The sequence below is a fragment of the Tupaia chinensis genome, unplaced genomic scaffold, assembly GCF_000334495.1.
Source record: "Tupaia chinensis unplaced genomic scaffold, TupChi_1.0 Scaffold000258_1, whole genome shotgun sequence".
Classification (NCBI taxonomy): domain Eukaryota; kingdom Metazoa; phylum Chordata; class Mammalia; order Scandentia; family Tupaiidae; genus Tupaia; species Tupaia belangeri.
Genome location: NW_006159738.1, coordinates 1,540,132 through 1,560,315, shown reverse-complemented (window position 1 = coordinate 1,560,315; position 20,184 = coordinate 1,540,132). Strand labels below are relative to the sequence as shown.

At 51.7% G+C, this 20,184-nt stretch overlaps 1 protein-coding gene across 1 annotated transcript in view; it reads right to left on the bottom strand.

Annotated features, from left to right (window-relative positions):
* The window catches only part of CLIP1 (CAP-Gly domain containing linker protein 1), a 99,784-nt gene that overhangs the window by 44,144 nt on the left and 35,456 nt on the right, over window positions 1–20,184 (bottom strand). Inside the window, 8 exon segments of the mRNA XM_014588106.2 lie at window positions 418–633; window positions 727–892; window positions 3,189–3,345; window positions 4,567–4,650; window positions 5,192–5,249; window positions 9,243–9,359; window positions 12,170–13,114; window positions 17,360–17,464. Of these exon segments, the coding sequence (XP_014443592.1) occupies window positions 418–633; window positions 727–892; window positions 3,189–3,345; window positions 4,567–4,650; window positions 5,192–5,249; window positions 9,243–9,359; window positions 12,170–13,114; window positions 17,360–17,464 (1,848 nt within the window).

The following is a 20,184-nucleotide window of genomic DNA, read 5'->3' as shown; positions in this document are numbered from 1 at the left end:
CTCCGGATGCTTGCGGGAGGCGTGCAGCCATCACCATCCTGAGCAGCGGCCATGGCGGAGGCAGCAGCTGAAGCCACAGGAAATCACCCGCTGCCAGGCACTCAGGGGGTGAACGTCTGTAACTTGGGGTGAACGTCTGTGACTTGGGGGGATGAACGTCTGTGACTCAGGGGTGAATGTCTAACTTGGGTGTGAACGTCTGTGACTAGGGGGTGAATGTCTGTGACTCGGGGGGTAAACGTCTGTGACTCAGGGGGTGAATGTCTATAACTTGGGGATGAACGTCTAACTCGGGGGTGAACGTCTGTGACTCGGGGGGTGAACTCAGGGGGAGAACACCTACACAAGCCACGTCAACTCCCCCACCCGCGGCTGCTGCCCTGTCCCAGGACACAACACCCGCCTGCCCCCACGTACTCTGGCCTTGTCAGCCTGCTTCCTCAGCTCCTCCATCTCCTGCAGCAGGCCACGGTTCTCCTCCTGCGCGGCCTTCAGCGTCTGCTCGGTGTCCCGCAGCGTCTTCCGCAGGCTCTGCAGGGCCTCTTCGTGCTGGGTTTTGGTCTCCGAACTGACTTGCTCATACCTGGCTTTCAGATCCTGACACTGGTTGTGGCTCGTCTCCACCTTCTTTTCCTGCAGACACCCGAGGGAGGGTAAGTCACCCGGCCGGGTCCACACTGCCCCTGCCTTCTCGCCGGCAAACGGTCCCCTGTATTGGCTCCTTACCAGCTCCAGCAACTTCCTCTCCAGCTCTTTCTTTTCTTCCTCGTGCCTTTTAGCTGCTTCTTGCTGGCTCTGTTCAGCTTTGCAAGTGAGTTCCCCCACACTTTTCTGCAGAAAACTCGTATTTTCATTAGCCTTTGTAAGTTTCAGCTGTAACTCTTCTACGTATCTAGAACAAGTTTCAATACGAGAAGTCAGATTTTGCATAAGACTATCTTTAGACTTAAGAACTGTATTAAAATAAGCTACTGATGGGGCCAGCAGGTGGCGTGGTGGTTAAGGATGCTGGATTCCCACATGGCTGACCATGGTTTGAGTCCTGGACCTGGAGGCTTGAAAAACACACCGGCACAGGTGCATCCATGCCCAAAACCCCGTAAGGAGGGAGAAATGAAGAAGGGATTGCATCGCTATCACTCCCCATGGAGGGGGATGCTTCCTCATGTTTCCCCTGTGTCTGTCTGCCTGTCTCTCTCTCTCTCTCATGAGCACACATGCTCTCTGCCCTCCTCCCACCCCCACAGAAGACAGGGTTTCTCTGTGTTGCACAAGCCAGGCTTGCATTGCAACCCTCCTGCTTCAGCCTCTGAGCCTCTGGGTAACAGGTGCACAGTCTGCACCTGGCCCTTAGGCTGGTCCAGGAACGGAACCTGCACCCCCACCCACCCCCCGCCCTGTGGTCCCAGGCTGCAGAACACAGTCTTAGCAGCACGTCACCATGGCTGGGGCATTCTGGTGGCTCTTGGGAACAGAAGATACAAAGATGACAACAAATGACTTGAAGTTCTAACTTGAAGAGAACCGTGTGGTTGAATGAAGGTGCGTGGAACACCTAGAAACAGGCTATCAGATGAATCAGAGAACACAGGAGGGAAGTGGGGGCGCCTCTGGATTTGGTATCTGTAAAATGCCTATGGAAATGGAACTTCTTGAAGGCATTCTGAACATAACCACCAATGCAAGTCTGACCAAAGCTGGCCGCCCACAGCCTAGTCACCAGTCACCCACTGGCTCGGGCTGGTGTGTGAGTGAAAGGCTGGACGCAAACACAACCTGCAAACATTAACACTTTTTTAAAAATAATTATTTTATTTAGCTTTCATTTATTTATTTATTTCAATTTGACCAGAGAGGAAGAGAAAGAGCGAGCGAGAATGGGAAAGTGAGAAAGCAAGCTGCCAGGTCTAGGCCAGGTCCAGAACTTGAACTGCAGTTGGTCATGTGGGAGTCCAGCACTCTTAACCACCATGCCACCTGCCGACCCTGCAAGCACGAACACTTTAAAAAGTAGAATTTAGGCCAGCTCTGTGGTTGAGTAGATAAAGCAGCTGGTTCTCAAATGGCTGGCCCTGTGGTTTGAGTCCCGGATCTGGCAGTTGAGAAGCTGGCCACACGTGTATGCCACACCCACAGAAGGTGGGAGCTGAGGAGACGAGACTGCGGCGTGATCACTCCCCACGGGGGCGCTTTCTCCTCTCCCTCTCTGTTTCTGGTGAGGGCACGGGCCCTCTAACAAGTAAGAGTCAAAGTTTATAGTCCTAAGACATCCCCCACAAGCTTCTGTCTTTCCAATGGAAACATTGGATTTTTGTACAACAGCTATTAAAAGGAAAAAAAATCAAAGCAGTAAGAACCTTGGAATCAAGACAAGAGCTGCTGTTAAAGGTACAAGAACCTCAGCACCGAGGAAGCAGTTTACAGAGAAGAGCAAGGGCCCGGGACCAGGCTGCCCGGACGCGAGCCTCAGGCTGGCGGCTCACCCCAGGTGGCAGAGAGGGACAGAGTGAGAGAGAAGGAAAGCGAGAAAGCAAACTGCCAGGTCCGGGACCTAAACCACAGTCAGCCACGTGGGCGTGCAGTGCCCTTAACCACCACGCCACCTGCTGTCCCTATACAGTTGTCATGAGAATTAGGAACATGCTCCATGCATGGAACTGTTGGTGTGGTGCATGGCACGCAAAGCAGTGTTAGTAGGTGTTGCCTCTCACCGCAGTAAAAGAGGTTTGAAAACTACTTTTCTTAAATAAGTATTTATCTCTTTAATTCCACTTGTTTATTACTATTTTTAATTTGACCAGAGACAGACATAGAAAGGGAAGGCAAGGAAGCAAGCCACCAGGTCTGTGACTCGAACCGCAGTCGGCCATGTGGGGATCCAGTGCCTTTAACCACCACCCCACCTGACAGCCCCTAAAAAATACTTGTAATTGCCTATAAAATAAGTTATTGCCACTGGGGAACTGTTAACCCACGGTCTATGAATAATACTGTATCCCCCTGCTCTGGACAAGGGGGATGGTGAAGCCCACGCAGGAGGTTACGTAGTTGACTCGGGGCACACTGAGGTGGCAGCAGGAAGGGCTGGGACAGACACCTCTAAGTCATCGTCATCCGGACACTCTGCCTCCCCCCCCACCCCCCGTCCAGACCCTGCCGCGGGCGCTGACCGGCGCGTGGACACATACCTCTCCTTCTGACGTAACTCGTCGTTCATTTTCGTCAGCTGAGAAGAATTATCTCCAGACATCTTCATTATCTCTGCGATGTCATGCTCCAGCTTTTCCTTTGCCTTTATCAGCTGCTCTTCTCTTTCATCTCTTTCTCTAAACTTTGCCTCCATATCTGAGCACACGGGGAAACGAGGACAGCCCCGCTGTGTTACAACGGCTACGGCCCCCCGGGCCCCTCCCCACCCAGGATTCGCGGTCGACGTCTGGCTGTTCTAGGATCAAGGCCATTAGGACTGACATGCAGGTGGAGCTTAAGGACAGGGAAAATGACAGAGCCATGGACACGGATGCACGCACCCTGCCCCCACCGCACTGCGACAGCCAGCAGACCCCCGCCAGTGGCCCCTGGACCCCAGACTTCCAAACCTCTGCTGTGATAAATTCCCCAGACTCAGGTGTTTCCTGTCACTAGCAAGAGAACAAGCGGCCACAATAATCAAGGACAGCGCACTGAGCGCGTCCCTGTGCTGGGAATGCCTGACAGTGCAAGTATTCCGCAGAGAGAATGTCTACCGGCAATAGAGAAGGGAGTAAAAGAAACAGTACAATAGTGGGCACGTGCTAAGAGGAAAAGGGGGAAAAGGAGCTGAGAAGTTGGCAAGGTTCAAAGTCTCAGATGAGACCTCTCTGAGATGGTGACATTAAAAAAAAATTCATTCATTTAATTTGTTATTATTATTTTCATTTAGTATAGGGTACATGTGTTCCCTAGAGAGAGAGAGAGAGAGAGAAAGCAAGCCACTAGGTCTGGGACTTGAACCGTGGTCAGCCACATGGGAATCCAGTGCCTTAGCCACCATGCCACCTGCTGGCCCTGACCAGGTGACGTTTAGGTAAAGACCTGCAGGAGGTGAGGGGAAAGGCTCCGGCAGGACCAGGCCCACCACGCCAAGTGCCAGCCAGGAGGCCAACACGATGGAGCAGGATGGCCCAGGGCGGGTGGCCCAGGACTGCAGCTCTCAGTGAGGGAGGTGGGAGCCACAAGGGGACCCTGAGCAGGGCAGGGACGCAGCCTGACTTCCCGTGACAAGGCCCCCTCTGGCTGCTGCACTGACAAGCGGAAGGGGCGGGGTGGTCAGCTGTTAGAGCAGCTCAGGGTCGGATGCTGCTGGCCTGGGCCGAGTAGGCAGGGCGAGGGGCACGTGGCGAGTCCTGGCTCTCCTGAAGGCAGAGCCGAGAGGACTTGCTGTAGGTCAGACCTCCAATGAGTACTTCATCCGCCGTGTCCCCACGAGGAGGAAGAGGGGGCGGGTGTCTGTGATCTGCTACGGCTGACCCAGAGCCTGGGGAGCCCGCTAACCCTAACGTCCCGCAACCAGACATGTCTCCTTACCCGCTAAGTTTTCCGTCAGCTTCTCCAGCTCCGAAGTCAGCATGTTAAACTGCTCCTCCTTTTGGTGCAGTATGTTCACGGTTTCTATTTCGGGTGAAGTTAAAAGTTTAACGCAGTTCACATTTCAGAAAGCCATCTAGAGCTTGCCTGTCTTGTCATCAGATCATAGGCTTTTGGGATTTGAGAACCAGGAAAACGAAGCGGTCCCCTTATGGATCACACCGTGCCGTGATACGAGGCGGCAGGGGCGGCTCTCTCTGCCTCCCCCATGTGCACACGGGCAGGGGCCGGGCGTGGCCCTCCCACGCGTCTCCTTCCTCCCACATAAAACTCAGTAAAGCCATCCATGGTGAACACTTAAATAAGATCATTTCCCGGGGCTTACATCCTAACGGGGAGCAAGCCTTCAGGCAGCAGACGGGGCAGTACTTTGAGAGTCTGAGGCTCCAGGAAGCCGACAGAATGCAGTCTCGCTGTGGCTCTCAGGAAGGACCGTGGGTCGGTGAGCGCGCCAGGTCTGGATCAGCAACCCGTGCCCCGGGCAGGGCAGCTCTACGCGCTGCAGAGGCTCCTGGGGTGCTAGGTCCGCGCTCTCTAAGGGACCGCTGGCCCTAGGAAGACTCACCTTCCATACTTCTCTGGACAGAGGCTGCCTCCTTGGAGTCAGCAGCGTACTTTTCTCTCTAAAGAAAAAGAACCAGATGTTCAGAACAGAAAGACTTCAAATTAGAAGGATAAAAGGCCTCACAGTTATAACTACGACGGCTGCTTGTGACTAGGATAGCTTCATCGACATTTATTTTAATTTGACCGGAGAGGGTCAGAGAGAGAGGTGGGGGGAAATTGGGAAGGCAAGTCGCCAGATCCGGGACTCGAACCATGGTCGCTCATGTGGGAGTCCAGCGCCCTTAACCACCATGCCACCTGTCAACCATAGCAGACATTTTCCTGAGAAATCTGTCTGAGCCAATATAGAGAGTTCTCCAACTTTTAAATTTTTTTAGATTTTTACTATATGGCGTGTGTGCTTGCCAGAGGGACAGTGAGAAATCACCCCCAGGGGGATGGCCACGCCGCGGTCCCTTCTCCTCCATTCTCCTCTTGGGATTTTGGGCACACACACACATGCATCCAGCATTAGTTTTAAGCCGCTGGGTCTGGGACTCGAACCATAGTCGACTACGTGGAAGTCCAGCGACATACCTAGTACACCATCTGCTTGTCCCGAGAGTTCTCAAACTTTCCATTTCTGCAAGTAATCTAAGTCTAGTCTCTGGACTCTGGGTCTGTAACTACTTTTTAAATGGAAAAGGTCCATCAGCCACCTGCTACAAATGCTTTCTAGACATGCCAAGAAGCCAAGATAAAAACCACTCTCCTGCATGTCCTGAAGTGAGGTTTGAGCTAGCTACACAAGAGAACGTTTTTTGATTGCCAGGGGGCATGTGCACTTGCCAGAGACAAGGACAGACAGACAGAGAGGCAGAAAGCACTCCCTGATGGGGCGTGGCCACATCACGCCCTCCCCTCCATTTCTCTGTCCAGCCGGGCCCCTGGGCATGCCTGCACGTGTGCCTGTATGCTTTCAGGCCACCAGGACCAGGACTTGAACCATGGTCAGCTATGTGGGATCCGGTTCCTAAATCAGGTGGCTGTAGGCTGGCCCCTTCAGAATTTTGAAAGGGATATTTCTTTTTTTCTTTTTTTAAAGAATTATTTTCTTTAACTTGGGACCAGCAGTTAGCAAAATGGCTATGTTGCTGGACTATGTAGTCAACCACAGTTAGAGTCCCGGACCCGGTGGCTTAAACTCATGACGGGTGTGTGTGCGTGCGTGTCCAAGATCCCGGGAGGAGAATGGAGGAGAAGGGATTGCGGCTTGGCCATCCCCCCAGGGGGGTGATTTCTCGCTTTCTGTCTCTCTGTCTCTGTCTTTCTGGCAAGCGCATGCGCCCTATAGCAAAAACCTCTCGGGAAAAAAAATAAAAAAAGTAAAAAAAGAGAATTATTTTATTTAACTTTATTTATTTACTTAAATTTGACCAGAGAGGAACATAGAAAGAGAAAGTGAGAAAGAAAGGTGCCAGGTCCGGGACTTGAACTGTGGTCGGCCATGTGGGAGGTCCAGTGCCCCTAACCACCACGCCACCTGCCGGCCCCTTAAAGGAGTATTTCTAACTAACTAGGATTATAAAAAGATGGGCATGAGGGTGATAAAGCCACCAAAGCTCACAGGTTGCTCACCTGCATCATCCCCAATGCCAGACCAAGGTGGCATGCTTTCTCTTAAAAATACATAATGATGGGGCCAGCGGATGGTGTGATGGTTATGGCACTGGACTCCCACAGGGCTGACCACGGTTCAAGTCCTGGGCCCAGCGGCTTGAAAATCATGCAGGTACACGTGTGCGTGCGCAACATCCCGAGAGGAGAACAGGAGAAGGGACAGCGGTGTGGCCTTCCCCGCGAGGGTGAGTTCTCACTTTCTGTCTGTCTCCCTCTCTCTCTGTCTCTTATGCAAGCGCATATGCTCTATAACAACAACGAAAAAGCTCTCCAAAGAAAGAGTACATAGAAACACCCTAAGTTATTTTAAAAAAAAAAAAAAATCAGGCAGCCTAAAAGCTTAGAGAGGAGGGAGGAGAAATGATGTAGAACTCAGAGCATTTTCTTCGGGGGGGCAGCAGGTGGCATGATAGTTAAGGGTGCTGGCTGACTGTGGTTCAAGCCCTGGACCTGGAAGCTTGCTTTTTCACTTTCCTCTCTTCCTCCCTCTCTCTCCCTCTCTCTCTCTCCCCCTCTCTGGTCAAATTAAAATAAATGAATAAAATAAAGTTAAATAAAATATTTATCTAAAAAAGAACTGCCCACAGAGTCTGCTACGATCACAGAAATGCTCCCTACTGCACCGTGGCCACCACCCACACGTAGCTATTGAGCATTTAAAATGCAGCTAGTACACCTCAATTTCAAGTCTTAATTTTAGTTAAATGTGCACAGTCTTCTAGGGACAGTAATTAGCATACTGAACAGTGAGGCTACATACTCACCGGCAGTACTGACCCATGGAGAAGCGGGACTACACTTTCATCCATGCCCAGGAGTAGCACGAATGCAGAGTAAGTGGGGAATAGGGAGGTGCTATTGTTTGGATCACGGTTTGTCCCCAGAGTTTCAGGTTTTGAAATTTGGTCTTAGTGGGCCATGATTGGACGTACCCCAGAAATTCGCACGTTGGGACTTCATTGTATTTACTGCATTTTTTTTTTTTTTGAGAGATTTTTGGTATAGGGCATGTGAGCTCCCCAGAAAAAGACAGACAGAATGTGAGAAATCACCCCCTGGGGGGGATGGCCATGCCACAATATCTTCTCCTCCATTCTTCTCTTGGGATCTTGGGCACGCACGCACACGCGCCTGGTGTGAGTTTAAGCCACCGGGTCCAGGACTTGAACCGTGGTTGACAACATGGGAGTCCAGCGACACAGCCATTACGCCAACTGCTGGTCCCAGTAATTACTGCACGTTAAGGTGTTAACTGAAACTTAACCCTGCGGTGGTGTCCCAGGGTGGGGTCTTTGGGAGGGCTCGTGAACGCAGCAAGGCGGGTTTGTCAGTGGAGAGGAGGAGGCAGCTCCGCACCATCAGACAGGAAGCCACATGGGTACAGACCACGCTCTGCCACTGTACAGTCCTGCCTCCTGCCACTGAGTGACGCCTGTGGACCTTCCGGCCACCAGACCATGAGGTGGTAGCCCTCTGCCTATAGAAACTCACCCGTCGCGGGTGTGTCTGGTAGCAGGGCCACAGTGGGTGGAGACGGAAGGCCTGCAGAGGGGCCTCCAGTGCTCCCCTGGCCTGGCTTCTCCGTGAACCCGGGCTGCCCTTCCCACGGTGGGGGGGGGGGGACCTGCCGGCCCTGCTCCCGACTGCCAGCCTTGCCGAGGCTGGGTTTCCATGCAGGATGCCAGGTAGGAAGGAAACACGCCAGGGCCAGTGAGAAAACAGATACATGTCTTACAGCTGGGGCCAGGGAAAGCAAACAGATGAAAGACTGGCTTATTTCCTGAGCTGAATAAACTGAGTTAAAAGAAGGGATTCTGGGGCCGGCAGGCGGCGTGGTGGCTGAGGTGCTGGACTCCCACATGGCTGACCGTGGATCGAGTCCTGGACCTGGTGGCTTGTTCCTCACTTTTCCCTCCTCTCTGTGTGTGTCTCTCAGGTGACATTTGAAAAAATAAAGAATTCTTTAAAAAATAAATGTTTTTTGGAAAAGAAGGAGTTCTTTGAATTCATGTGGTTGTACACCTTTGACGGCCCACCACACACCCAGTCACAAAGCTGGTAAAAGGCACCTGTGAGAGCCCGGTGTAAACGAAGCCTCGCTGTGCTGGCTGCAGAACTCGCGGGTCCCTGCCAGGGACAGGAAGAAGTCACACACCCTCGGCCGCAGCGCGTCCCACCAGAGGCAGGGGGCGGACGGGAAGAGAGTAACACCTACCTGCATCGCCAGTTTGGGTTTGATCCGATCCCCATCAAGGAATAAATAATACACTTGACTTAGGTCAACACTTCGAAGTTGAAAAGAAATAGCTGCGATATTTCCGTCTTGGTGCACATATTTTTTTTAAGGAAGTGGCCGGAAGGCCTAATTCCGGCTCCCACCTGGTACTTACCAAAATCCGAAGTTCTTTCTCCAAAGCCTCTCTCACTTGACCGGCTTCACGCAAACTCTCCTGCAGGCTAGCGAGCGCGAGCTCCTTCCCCTGCAGCTCGCTGCTGATGCTACGAGCCTAACACACGGGGGTGTGGCAGAGACGCGAATGGACCAAAGGAAAAGGGATGCAAAGGAAAAAATAAAGCCAACGTGAAAAATGAATGAGGGACACACGTAACACAACAGCACTGAAAGGAACAGAAACTTTGCTTTTTTGTGAAGTCGAAGCCAATGCCTTTTCAAACTGTTTCAGACGTGGCTGTCCAACAGCTATGAAGTAATCAAAATGGCCTACCTTCCTACCTCGATTTGGAATGTAACTGCACACTCAGTCAGAAAGGGGCAGGTACTTCTTTTTATTTCTTTCTTTTTTTCTTTTAATTTGTGAGAGGGGGCATGTGCTTGCTAGAGAGAAGGAGAGGGAGAAAGCTCTCTCTCATGGGGTATGGTCACACCACAATATCCTTCTAATCCCTGTCTCGATCCTGTTGGGACTTCGGGCACGCTTGCGCACACACCCAGGGTGTGTTTTAAGCCTCTGGGGCTGGGATTTGAACCATGGTCAGCTGTGGGATCAGGCTTCCTTAAACACAAGGCCAGAGGTCTGGCCCCTGGGTACTTACTTTCTGAATGAACCACCTCGCTAATTTCACTTTCTGGATTTTAAGAGCCTGACACTAGGGATGGTGGGTACATGTGGTCTGTATTACTTTCTGTGTATTTATACATGCTTCAAGTATTTCAGCATTTCAATACAATTTAATAGTCCAACAGACAAGTCGTCAGGGCCTGGCACTCATTAAATCTTGACATAAAAAAGCAGCCCAGGGGCCGGCAGGTAGCATGGTGGTTAAGGCGACTGGACTCCCACATGGCTGACTGTGGTTTGAGTCCCGGACCTGGCAGCTTGCTTTCTCACTTTCCTTCTCTCTTGCTGTCTCTGTCTGGTCAACTTCAAAAACATAAAATATAAAATAATGACAATGAATAAAAATTAAATTTAAAAAAATTCTAAAAAAAAAAAAAAAGCGGCCCAACCATTAGCGACATATTCTCTAATTAATTCTGTGTTTCAGTTGCTATTTGGAAACACATGAGGAGACCTGAGAAAACGTCCCTGGCTCCCGTCGGTCACCTTCCAGGACGGTTACTTAGCGCCTCATCTGCCCCGGCCAGACACTCGGGACACAGCACCAGCCCGGCGCCTCAGTCCTCACAGCAAGGCTGGGCGAGGAGCCCTGCACCGGTCCTTAAAGTGAGGGTGACAGGGCCAGCAGACGGTGTAGCAGTTAGGCCGCTGGACTCTCACACGGCTGAACGCAGCTCGAGTCCCACACCTGGTGGCTTGAAACTCACGGCAGGCGTGTGTGTGTGTGTGTGTGTGTGTGTGAGAGTGTGTGTGTGTGTGTGTGTGTGTGTGTGTGCTCAAGATCCCGGAAGGAGAATGGAGGACAGGGAATGCAACATGGCCATCCCCCCGAGGGGTGATTTCTCACCTTCCCTCTCATTGTCTGTCTTTCTCTCCAGTGAGGGCACACGCCCTAAAGCAATAAAACCTCTCCCCCTCCCCCCAAAAATGAAGGTGACATCTAACAAGGCTAGTTTGCTGAATGTCTCATCCGATTTCCTATGACTGACCGAAAGCACACTTGGCCAATTTTTCCTCTAAAGTTAGGGGGCCCAGGCCAGCAGGTGGCATGGTGGTTAAGGTGTTGGACACCCACATGGCTGACTATAGTTCGAGTCCCAGACCTGGAGGCTTGCTCGCTCTCTGTTTCTCTCTGGTGAGAGTACATGTGCTACAGCAAATTTAAATTAACAGTAAATAAAATTAAATAATTTTTTAAAGAATTATTTATTCAATTTTATTAATTCATTCATTCATTTTTAATTTGACCAGAGAGAGGCAGAGAGAGAGAGAGTGAGAGAGTCAGAAAGCAAGCCACCGGGTCTAGGACTCAGACGGCAGCGGTTGGCCATGTGGGAGTGTCCAGCGTCTTAGCCACTACGCCACCTGCTGGTCCCCCAAATTGAATAATTTTTATTTTAAAAAAGTAGGGGACAGATCATGTCTTGCTGTAGCAGAGAGAAAAAGCCCAATGAAACATCAGGGACACCATGAAGGGCTCCAGGCTCTTGACCGAAACGCTGCTGTGAATGTTAGTTACCAGATCTTACAGGTTAATTACAGTCAAAAAGCACTTGGAATAACCCCCAGACATGGCAACTGTGCAGATGGAAAACCAGACTTACAAGTGTCCATCTTTTTTGTTCGTGCATTTACCCTAACTCAACACCATTGTTTTAGGGAGGTCTCTATTTTTTTTAAATTATTATTATTATTAGAGAGATTTTTGCTGTAGGGTGCATGCACTCACCAGAGACAGTGACAGAAAGTGAGAAATCACACCCCCTTGGGGGGGGGAGGGATGGTCACACCACAATCCCTTCTCTTCCATTCTCCTCTCAGGATCTTGGGCGTGCACGCACACGCGCCCGGCGTGAGTTTAAGCCACCAGGTCCGGGACTCGAACCGCGGTCGACTACATGGGAGTCCTGGTCCCAGGAGTTCTGTATTTTTAAACAGAGGTTAAGGACTGGGACAACTTAACCGGGAGATGGCATGATCTGGACATAGAGTAGAGACCTGCCCAGACAAGTGACCACGGCAGAGTCACACCGTGAGTCATCATTCCCTCTACCCTCCGGACGACGCCATGCTCAGAGGGCAGAGGTCCCACGCTCCGCTCCACTGGGAGCACCCGGCAATTCGTTTCCCTTAATTGATCGATTTGGAGAATGAACTGCCACAACTCAAAAGTGAAAAATGATGCAAAAGAAGAAGAACGCATGGGAAAGGAAAAGATGGCGGGTGACGATACCAACCTTGTCGCTTTCGGCATTCTTTCCGATCTCTAAATGTTTAATCTGTTTCTCAGCTGCCTCGAGCTGCTGTCTGAGTTTCTCGACTTCCGATTTACCTTCGGAGCTGGCTTTCCGAAGCGCTTCGAGATCCGAGAGCTTTTCTTCGGCAGCCTTGAGCTGTGCCGTAAAATGCCCAATGACCTCGGTCTGCTCCCTGCATTTGGCCTGCAGGGCCTCTAGCTCCTTTACCTTTATTTCGGCTTCCTGTAACTTGTTTAACGTGTCTTCCATTTCGACCAGATGCTGGTCCTCCACCCTGTCCAGCTTGGCCTTGATGGCCTCCAGGCTGTCCTCCTTGTCTTTAGCGACTTTCATCAGCTTGGCCTTGAGGGCTTCGAGCTCTTTAGCGTGAGCAGACCGTTCGGAGTCCTGTCGGGCCTGCAGACTCTCTATCTCGTGCTGGTACTCCAGTCTCATTTTCTCGATCTGCGTTTTTAACTCGGCGAATTCCGCCGTCTCCGTCCCGACGCCTTTGCTAAAGGACACCTTCAGCTCGTCCATGGCTTGCTGGTGGGAGGCGATGGCGGTCTCCAGCTTGGACTTCCACAGGGCGATCACGTCGGCGTTCTCCTTGTTGGCGTGCTCGAGCTTGCTCCTCAGGGACTCGTTCTCCTTGGCCAGCTTCTCGGCCGCGCTGTGCAGGGCCTTTGCCTCTTTCTGGTGGGTTTCCTCCCGGGCTCCGAACTGCTCCTTCAGAGAAGCCAGTTGTCTCTGGTGGTCAGTACGGGTGACTTCGAGCTTCTCTTGCAAAGAGCTTATCTCTTGTAAAAGGGAGAGAGACACATCCACGTCCCCGGCGGGCTTACTGGACTCCAGCCTCCTCCGCAGCTCGGTCACCTCCTGGACTCTCAGCGCTAGGTCCTTCTCTAGCTCCATTATACGGGACTTTTCTGACACGGTGGCCACCTAGTAACGGCAGTCCAGAGAGAGAGAGAGCATCTGAATGAGGAGTCACTCGGGATTCCCTGTAACACCGACGGTCTTTACTAACCTCCCCAGGGCAGGCAGCAGTCACGTGAACACAAACGACAGTGGTCCTGGCTTAACCCCTCCTAGTCGACACGATCTCTGGCGAACTTCTATCATCTCGAGACGCAAAGGAGTCTAGGACTGCTAACGAGTTTAACCCGGTCTTTCTCCTCTAGAGGCTTAAGTCAGGGAGCTAATAAGGTCACAGACACCGTAACTCGAAGGTGTCAGGTCTAGCTGCCTCTCGGAAGAAAGCGTCCCCCCATTTCGCCAGTTTACTTGGCCCCGCCTCACCCGGGCTAGGTGAAATCGCATCCCCTGGGTGGTGCCGAGCTCGCAGACCTGGGCGGTCTGGGCGGGAGCTGGGAGCCAGGTACGACGGCTTGAAATGTAGCTCGTCGGAAGCAAAACGGGCTGTGTCTAAAATACACACCCGATTTTGATCATGCGCGACAAAAAGAACATACGTTTTGTTGACAATTCATACACTGATTCTATGATGAAGTATTTGGGGCGTACTGGTTTAAATAAGATGTATTATGAAAATTCATTTGACCTGTAACTAACAGGTGAGTTACCGAGGGTACCAGAAATATGTCAGCTGTGCTTATGCGGCTGCACTGGACACCTCTCGGATGGCGCTGGGACACGCGGCCTACAATTACACATCGAATGCTTCAGTGAGTGACGTGTCGCCTGCACCATAAGCCTTAAGGACAATAGGGAATTCATTTACTGACCTTTTCCAAGAAAGACAAAGGAAGAACGGTGACTTACCTGCGATTAAAGACCGCGGCCCCTCATGGAGTGTACACCCCATCAGCATTTCGTGCACACACTGGCCCCCAACCCAGCGGTTCTCAGACCTCCGCACAGGCGTGAGTCACCTGGAGTGTGGACCTGAAGCGCCGGCTCCTCCCACAGACTGCGTGTGCCTGAGCCCTGCCGTGACCCGCCCCTTGTGAGGGAACCCCGGGGCGACGGGGAGGCACGGTCTGACTCAGTGTCCTTTCAGGCTTAGGAAACCCTCCCTGCCCAGTGGGCAGTCACTTTGGCATACAGATTATGTGGGAAACGGTAGCTTTGGGCGTTCGAATTACTGATTAATCTGGGAAACACAAGGGAACACAATTGGAAAACACCGACGAGTCCCGTTTCAAGGGCGGAAAGGCCTCCAAATTTAAGACTCCCCTCCCACCCTGCCTGAACGGGACAGAAAATAACCGATACGTTTCTTCCGTTGCGTGTGCCAACCCACAGGATGTGACACGGACAAAATGTCCACAAGGAAAGAGGAAAAGGCATCTGAGGCTCTAAAACGGCATCATCAAAAGGCATTAAATATTTTACAGCTGACTATAATTGCCGGGCTCCCTGGTTACGGACGATTTGGGTTGTGGAGTCATTTACAGGGGCCTACAGGGGGTGTGCTGCTAAGACACTGTGAGTCCCAAACCTGGCAGCTTGCTTTCTCACTTCTTCTTTCTCTCTCAGGTCAAATTAATAATAATGATAATTTAGTTCATCTGTTTTTTTTTTTTTTTGGAGAGGTTTTTGGCTATAGGGCAAATCAACCCCCAGAGGGGATGGTCACGCTGCAATCCCTTCTCCTCCATTCTCCTCTCGGGATCTTGGGCACGCACGCACATGCACCCAGTTGAGTTTAAACCACTGAGTCCGAGACTTGAACTGTGGTCCAGTGACAGCCATTCGCTAACTGCTGGTCCCCTAGTTAATCATTTTTTTAGAGAGTCATTTACATACTGTTTCCTGGGAAGAGGGGAGGCCAAAAGTGTGTTACCTCAAAATAAAGCACAAAACATTAATAAGCCCAACTGCTGCAAGTTCTATAGAACCAATTAATTAACAGGGCAATAGTTCTGGGGCCAGCAGGTGGCACAGTGGTTAAAGCACTGGACTCCCACATGGCTATGGTTTGAGTCCTGGACCTGGTGACTTGCTTTCTCACTCTCTCTTTCTATCTGGTGTGACCACACATGCCCTATACCAAATTAAAATGATAATAATAATAAATAATATCAAATAATTATTTTTAAAAAACAAGGCAATAGTTCTTAGTCACAACAAAACAATCAAGTTAAGAAAATGCCAAGTAAAAAAATAAGTGAACTAATAATGCAATTATACTTTTTTTTGCTATAGGGCGTGTGTGCTCGCCAGACAGAGAGAGACAAAGAGACAGAAAGTGAGAAATCACCCCCCAGGGGGGATGGCCACGCCGCAACCCCTTCTCCTCCATTCTCCTCTCGGGATCTTGGGCACGCACATTTGCCCAGCATGAGTTTTAAGCCACCGGGTCTGGGACTCGAACCACAGTCGACTACATGGGAGTCCAGCGACATAGCCATTACGCTAACTGCTGGTCCCAATGCAATTATACTTTATGTGGCAACTTCTCATATTGTTCTCCTGTTTTTGATTTCCCAGCATTTGTCTTTAATGGCAACTATTGTGTCTGCTAGTTTGGGGCCAGAGAAGGCAGGAATCATTTCTTACTCTCGCTAACATCTCGGGAGATCGAGGCACTCCGTCAACTGGGTTTATTGGCTAAAAGGAATTCTTCTTTTTAGTAACTACTTAATTGTATTTATTATTTTATTATTAAGTTTGCTATAGGGCATGTACACTCACCAGGGAGAGAGAAAGCAAAAACCTCTCCCAAATGAAAGAAAGAAAATGAAGGCCTTCTTATCCAGAGCAGAAAGAAAGCACCGAGGCTGTTTGCTGAGCAAACTGCGGCACGGGAGAGGGGTTTGGAGCGAGGACACCTTGCCGTGGCCGCCAGTCACTCGAGGGACTCCGTCAGACGGGTCGCTTGTGTTTCCCAGAGTAAGCCCTTGGTTCTCAGGGGCAAAGCAACCGCACCAAATGACCACATTTGTCACTTTTCCTTACCAAGTACACAGGGCAAATCTATACTTTTGAGGCCAACTCAGAACATGGTCTTTCTTCTTTAAAAAAAAAAAAAAAAGTAATAACGTACGATTTAAAGAAGGACAATCAGGCAGCTGCGGAGATTTTTAGATCAGTGATTTCCCACCAAAAGGATTTCAGCACGTACTAATAATTCAAAAGGAGGAAAAATCAGGACACCACATTTGATCAGAGACAGAGTAACTTTTGAGCTTTTGAAGTCGAGGATCTGGGCAATTTAGCCATGGACAGCCAGATAGATGCTTGACAAGATGCATACGAGTACGCGTTTGTGTGTACGTGTGTGTGATTACGTATCTTTCAGCACGAAACTACCTCCTTAATAGACAGACTCCATCCTGCGGGGGCTAGGAGCAGACTCCGGAGCCAGACGGCCTGGATGCAAGTCCTAACTCCACCAGTCCTATTAGCTGTGTGTCCCCGGGAAGGGATTTCATCTCTCTGTGCCTCAATGTCATCATCTCTGAAATGGGAGCAATACTACCACCTACCTCCTAGGGCTGCGGGGAGACTGAATACCACTTCTTAAAGTCCTCCCGGCAGCGCCTGCCACTAACCCAGCACTACACGGGGCTTTAAAACAGAAATAAACTGAAACACGGCTGGCCCGCTGGCTGCCAGGCCCGAAGGCCGCGTTCGGAAGCAGTAAGAAGTCACTGCCCCCAGAGCACATGTTCCTCCTGCCCCCTGAGATGGTTACTCTCCAGGGTGACAGAAGGAGGGAGATACAAAGAGAACTGGCTATTAAGAGAGAGAGAAAAAAAAAGATAACTGGGGTGAAAATCCTTAACGCTCATTAAGAAGAGCCAGTATTTCGATTTCCGTCCTCCATGAGGTCAGAGGAGCCAGGAAGAGAACTAAAGAAAAAACAACAGCAACAAAAATCCTTTAGAAAACCCGACCCTAGGAGAACGAGAACGAGAACGAGAGGACAACTGGCTGTGTGTGGGAATCCCGGCATTGAGCCCGAGACACTCGAGGGCAGGCGGGGGTGCCACGTAGCTGACGCTCCTGTGCAGACTGGTTTGGTGGTGGTGGAGTTAACCGAGGCACTGCGTCTTTACCTTTGACCACAGAGTAGCCGCCAACCCCTGTGCCTACCCACGGCCTCGGCTCATGAACACCTGAACGGGACCAAGACCCAACTCAGGCTGAACCACGGGGCCAGGGCTTGGGTGTCCACACTCACGCACGGGGTCTGCTTCAGGAAACAGCGAAAACCATTACCCTAGTGTCTTCTAACTCCCTCTGGAGTTTGTCAGCTTTGGTCTTTTCAAAGAGCAGGCTCTGTTCAAGCTCCTTAATGCGGGCATGCTCCAGTTTGGTCTGCGTCTGTTAGTAGAGAGGAAGAGGGAGAGAGCACAACAGTGCCACCATGACATGCCAGCGCGAGGGGACAGCGGCATGCAGGCGAGCCACCAGTACTTCCGCCAGAGGAGGACGCCAAGGGCGGTGGAGCGGGAAGAGGACGGAGCTGAGATGAGGAGGCGGGGGTGAGGATGGAGGCTATGGCGGAGGGTGACAGGGGACGGGGAGGACATGAGCTAGTCTGCTGAGAAGGAGAACACGGAGAACACGTGAGGCAGGTGAAGGGTCAGACGCATGCAGCCAGATGTCAGTTCTGCCGATGAGCGACGTGTACCGGCAGGAATCAGAATCGTTAATAGTCCCCTAAGCTCTCCTCTCCCTCCTCCCCGCCGTGGCTCCCTGACGTTAATGCGTACGCAACTGACTGGATGACTGGGAAAGCAGGCTGACCCTCCCAGCCTGGGGAAGGTGACACTATACACCTGAGTGCTGACTGCGGCTCACAGCTTGGTCCGCTCCGGGGCAAGTGCTTACCCCACAGCGGGAACCTCGCCAGCAGCCCCTACTGCAAGGAGCGAGGCTCCAGCCGCGTTCTCAGTGCGACAGACGGAGAGCCGAGACAGCTCTCGTTTGGTCCAACAGTGGAATTCCCACAGGCCACTCGCCTGGCAGCAGGGGAGGGCATGAGGTTGAAGACAAAATTCCGCAGGAATCCTCCCCCACCGCCGGCGACGCGGCCCAGGTCGAGAGCAGGGGGACAGTGGGGCTCAAATCGGTAAGGGCTTCCTGTGTTTACCCGAGAGAAAGGCGTTTCTAGCTGCTCCGAGGTAAGAAATGGTGCCTCCGCACCGGCCTGAGCTCCTGCAGAAGGGGCTGGAAGATCCCAGCGTAACTTAGAAGCCCACGACCTCACGGGTACTGCGCGTGCCCAACCTCATGGACTCTGAGCTAGCCTGATGGGACCCAGGTCCCCGGCCAGCTCAGCGCAGCAGCACCTAAAGGATGGGACAGCACCTGGGGCAAGCCCCTCTCCCCCCCCCACTTCTACGAGGGGCGGTCAGCACGACTGGCTGACGGCGCTTAGAGACGGACCGTTCTCCAGGACGAGAGGGATATCTGGGGCTCTGACTGGCCTGACCTGTCAGTCTGCACAACAGGCAGTGGGGACGTGACCACAGACCCCAACCAAGTGACAGGAGGTGCACGGAGCTTGAGAAGGTGGGGTGGGAAACAAAGGCAGCAACGTCTTCACTCCCGTGGCACTCTGAAGTGGCCCCTCTGCCTGTGAACCGGGTACTTAAAAGGCAAACAAAATTTCAAAAAAAAAAAAAAAATTCACTTGCTTCAACTCTTTATGCTCAACAAAAATAACAAGATGAAATTCAAAATCACATTGTCCGGACAGTTCCTGAGGTTCACAGGTAAGTTGCTCAATTTACCTGCTTTTACAAGAAAAGAGTCGAATCCAGATCTACAGATGAGATCATCGAGGTCACAACCCCAGGAACTGAAATCCAAGACTAACGGGAAAAAGCAAACGGCGACAGAGTGCATCTGGAGACGCCGAGTCCCGTGGTTTCCGGGTGAAAGGTCACTGCTTCCAGAGAAAAAGCCAGTGTCCACTTAACGCGCTCTTCTCCCCACTCAGGGATCCTCGCGACAGGCAGTCACGCCTCGCTGCCCACGGGGGTGCACGCGAGCGACGTGGAGCTTTGGCCTTACGGCAGCATCTGACGGCTGGGCGGAGGGGAAGGGGCCGCTTCCGCACCACGGCACGGGATTAAGACATGACAGCCTCCTTTCGGGCCGGTGTACGCAGCGCAGTCCGCAGCGTGCTGGACCGCAGTGCTGGAAGCCATATGGCCAACCTGGAGTCTGGACCCCGGGTGAGCCTGCAAGCACAGCAGGCGGGTGGGCACCCGCGATGCCGAGGGGCTGGGGGGCTGGAGGGAGGGGTCAGGTATGAAGAGACCCTGCGAGGGGCTTCTCTCTCTCGTGTGCGCGGGTGCGTGCATGCACCCTCTGGTGTGAAGGTTTAAAATTGTGATAAGACGGGGAGTATCCCAAGAGGAAAGTCCTGGGGCAGGGGATCGAAAAGGAAAGCAAAGGTTTTGCGAGAAGCGCGAGAGAGGCAGGAGGGAGATCCATGCATACTGACACCGGAGGCAGCGGGAGCCTGTTCTGGAAGGAGAGGAGAGACCCAGATCACTGCAGGAGCCTCACAGGAAGGAACCCTTCCGAACCAAGACCTTTTACACGTTCGGTCTGGAGTCGCCTATTTCAGCTGCCAGGACAAGAAAAAAAACGTTCTTTGATTCAATTTTGTTCTCTTGTGGCAGCACATCAAGGCAGAAGTTCTCAGGTGCTCGGCAGTCGGCTTTGCCGGGGGCAAGTGCGCCAAGAACGCCTCGGGGCCACTTGGTGAGATCTATGTTGCGTGTTTGATATTAATCAGAGGGAGGAAGAAAAAGAAGCCCACCTACAGGCCTAGTAGCGCTGCTACTAGAAAAGTCTCACTTTGATAAATAAAAAAAAAATAAAAATTTAAAACCTAGTATCTGGGGCTGGCAGGTGGTGTGGTGGTTAAGGTACTGGACTCCCACATGGCTAACTGCGGTTCAAGTCCCGGACCTGGCAGCTTGCTTTCTCACTCTCCCTCTCTGTCTGGTGAGCACATTTGCCCAGTAGCAAAATCTAAATAATAATAACTTTTAAAAAACATAACATGCCATTGCCCTGCTTCC